General features: G+C 29.7%; 1 protein-coding gene across 1 annotated transcript; it reads left to right on the top strand.

Moving 5' to 3' along the window:
- Positions 1-729: 729 nt before the first annotated feature.
- Positions 730-1,766, top strand: LOC139850442 (uncharacterized). Its single transcript, XM_071840017.1, has 2 exons — positions 730-1,029; positions 1,317-1,766. Exons 1-2 carry the CDS (start codon positions 765-767, stop codon positions 1,571-1,573), a joined length of 522 nt encoding a protein of 173 aa, XP_071696118.1. The 5' UTR covers positions 730-764; the 3' UTR covers positions 1,574-1,766.
- Positions 1,767-2,674: the final 908 nt, after the last annotated feature.

Below are 2,674 nucleotides of genomic sequence, written 5' to 3'. Positions count from 1 at the left end.
TGACTTTCCAAAATTTGAAATTTGAATTAATCTGATTTAATTTCGAGGAGGGCATTTTCATACCATTTTGGACAATTTGTTAGATTAAGTAATGGATTAGTTAGATCATTTATAGCCATTAGATTAAAGGGTAAGAATTTGGAAAATGTTGATCTAACGGTGATTAGAAGAGAGAGAGGAATAAATTATGTGTTAATAAGGGCTCTCTTTTAAGGCATAGTAGGATACCGTACTAAATAAAAATATGGCATTCCTCTTTACAAGCTAGATTTAATAACTTATGAAGCTTATTAGCTTATTACTTATGATAGCAAAAGTTCAAGAATCACTTATTAATTAATAACTAATTAATTAATATTTAATATTAATAATTATTATAAAATAATACATATTGTAACAAAATAAATCTATTTAATCAATGGCGTTTTAAATAGTCTTTTAGTACATTAAAATGAAATTATCAGCATTTAGAAGTGGGAGACTTGGAAACGAAATGTAAGAACGTTTCAAAGTAAACAAACTTATAATACCAACCCACCAAAATAAGTAGGCTCAATTCCATTTACTAATTATTTTGTTGCTAATTATCAAACTTACTGTATTTCTGTACTAAAATTTAATTCTTATTTGAAAAATCATGGTAAACTGCCAAACATATACTGTAATAGTTTTCTTGAGTCTCCTATATAAATTCATTCATCTCAACATCACAAATCACCAACTCATCAATAAATTTCATCTAATTTTCAAATATATTCTTTAAAATGGCTTTGAATCATCAGCAAATGTTCTTTCTACTACTATTGATTGCTTCAATGTTTGTTATAGGATTGAGCAACAAGGATTACCAGAAAGGTCCCGAAAACTGGAACTTCGGATTTAACTATACGAACTGGCCACCTAGGCAACCGAAACCTACTCAAAGTTCTAGGAAGATCGTTGTTGGTGGATCCGATAACTGGCGTTTTGGCTCAAACTACACCGAATGGGCTAGAAAGAGTGCCCCATTCTTTTTCAATGACACTCTTGGTAAGTATCTTCATAATGCAAGTTAAACAGAGAATCATTTTACATTCAATAATTATGTTTTATCTAACGCAACCCAAATAAAATCAATTATTGTTCATGCAAAATATATAATAAATCTACTATGATTAAAAATATGTTTTTAGGAAAGACTCGTTTCAACTAGTTAAAATTAATCTATATACATAGTTGTGTCTATTTTTATCCTTTAGCACACAATATATGAATAAATGTTGAAGTTTTTAAAAAAAATTGAAAAATGTTGATCGAACTTGATATTATCATTGCAGTGTTCAAGTTTGATCCACCAAGTGATAACAACACGCATCCACATAGCGTTTATTTGCTCCCAAATCTATGGAGCTTCTTAACATGTGATTTGCGATGGGCGAAACAAGTGGCGAAAACAACACAAGGTGGAGGACAAGGGTTTGAGTTTGTGCTTAACAAATGGAAGCCATACTATTTTGCATGTGGTGAAAGCAATGGCTTCCACTGTAAATCAGGGATGAAGTTTTTCGCAATGCCCATCTTTCGTTGGTCTTGAAGATCTTGATTTTTACACATTCGAATTGTCAGATAATAATTTGTTATGCACATTTGATTACTTTGATTTGGTGTTAAGTGTTTCATGTTAGAAACATCTATAAGTGAGTCTTGATTTTGTAATTTGTATGCATGTCATTATGGCAACTATTGTATAATAATCACATGAGTTTTATATGTGAAAAGTGTTTCTTATTCCATTTCTAATTTTTTTTATTTTCTTATTAAGCATAAAAAAATAAAAGTAAATAAATAAATCATTATTGTTCAAGGACTAAAATGATACAAATGGATAAGTTATAATGAACTAAACTGCACAAAAGAAATTTCTCTCGATATTTCTCATATGCTTACGTGGCCATCTTTTTTACTAGCACGATTTTGTTCGAATATTACACGCACTAAATCTACAACATAAATGGATAAGTTATGGTCTACATGCTTTAAGGTATAGTATTATATTATGGTATAGAAGATAGAAGATAAGTTAAACAACATAAACATGTCTTCTTGCTTCTTAATAAATTTCGCATTTTATAAAAAACAACATAAAAATATGAAATTGTTATAATTCAGTATGCTTATAACTACCTTTAGTGGTTTGATTCTTGATGTTATAATTCAGTAGGCTTATAACTACCTTTAGTGATTTGATTCTTGATTAAGAATACTAATAATGAAGTGTAAGAACAAAGATGATAATGGAGAGAAAGAAAGAAACACTTTGTAAGTGTGAGAAATGGTACAAGTTTAATGCTTGCATTCATGGCTATTTATAGCAAAAATATCACAAGTTTAGGTAATACAATAATATTACTTTTGTGTATCAATAATTGACTATCCATTTATATATATATATATATTTATATATTATAACACTCCCCCTTGGATAGCAATTTTGTTTGTTGAAGATCAACTGTAAGTTACTGCCTTGTTAAAAACCTTGCTAAAGAAAACCCAGTGGGAAAAACTTTAGCTAAGGGAAAAAGAGTGCAGCATGGAGTTGACTCCCCCTCAAGTAGACATCGCTTCGGTTGTTACATCATTTGAACATGTCTCATGCCAATGTTATGAACGTGTGTTCTGAAAATAGCAGTTGGAA

The sequence above is a fragment of the Rutidosis leptorrhynchoides genome, chromosome 5 (assembly GCF_046630445.1).
Source record: "Rutidosis leptorrhynchoides isolate AG116_Rl617_1_P2 chromosome 5, CSIRO_AGI_Rlap_v1, whole genome shotgun sequence".
Lineage (NCBI taxonomy): Eukaryota > Viridiplantae > Streptophyta > Magnoliopsida > Asterales > Asteraceae > Rutidosis > Rutidosis leptorrhynchoides.
Note: the sequence above shows the minus strand (reverse complement) of the source record. Positions and strands in the feature narration are given on the sequence as shown.

What these genes read in the sequence shown, in the direction of transcription:
- LOC139850442 (XM_071840017.1), top strand. Translation starts at nt 765, where the DNA reads ATGGCTTTGAATCATCAGCAAATGTTCTTTCTACTACTATTGATTGCT. An exon ending in CTTTTTCAATGACACTCTTG is followed by an intron (nt 1,030 to 1,316) that starts GTAAGTATCTTC and finishes TTATCATTGCAG; the next exon opens with TGTTCAAGTTTGATCCACCA.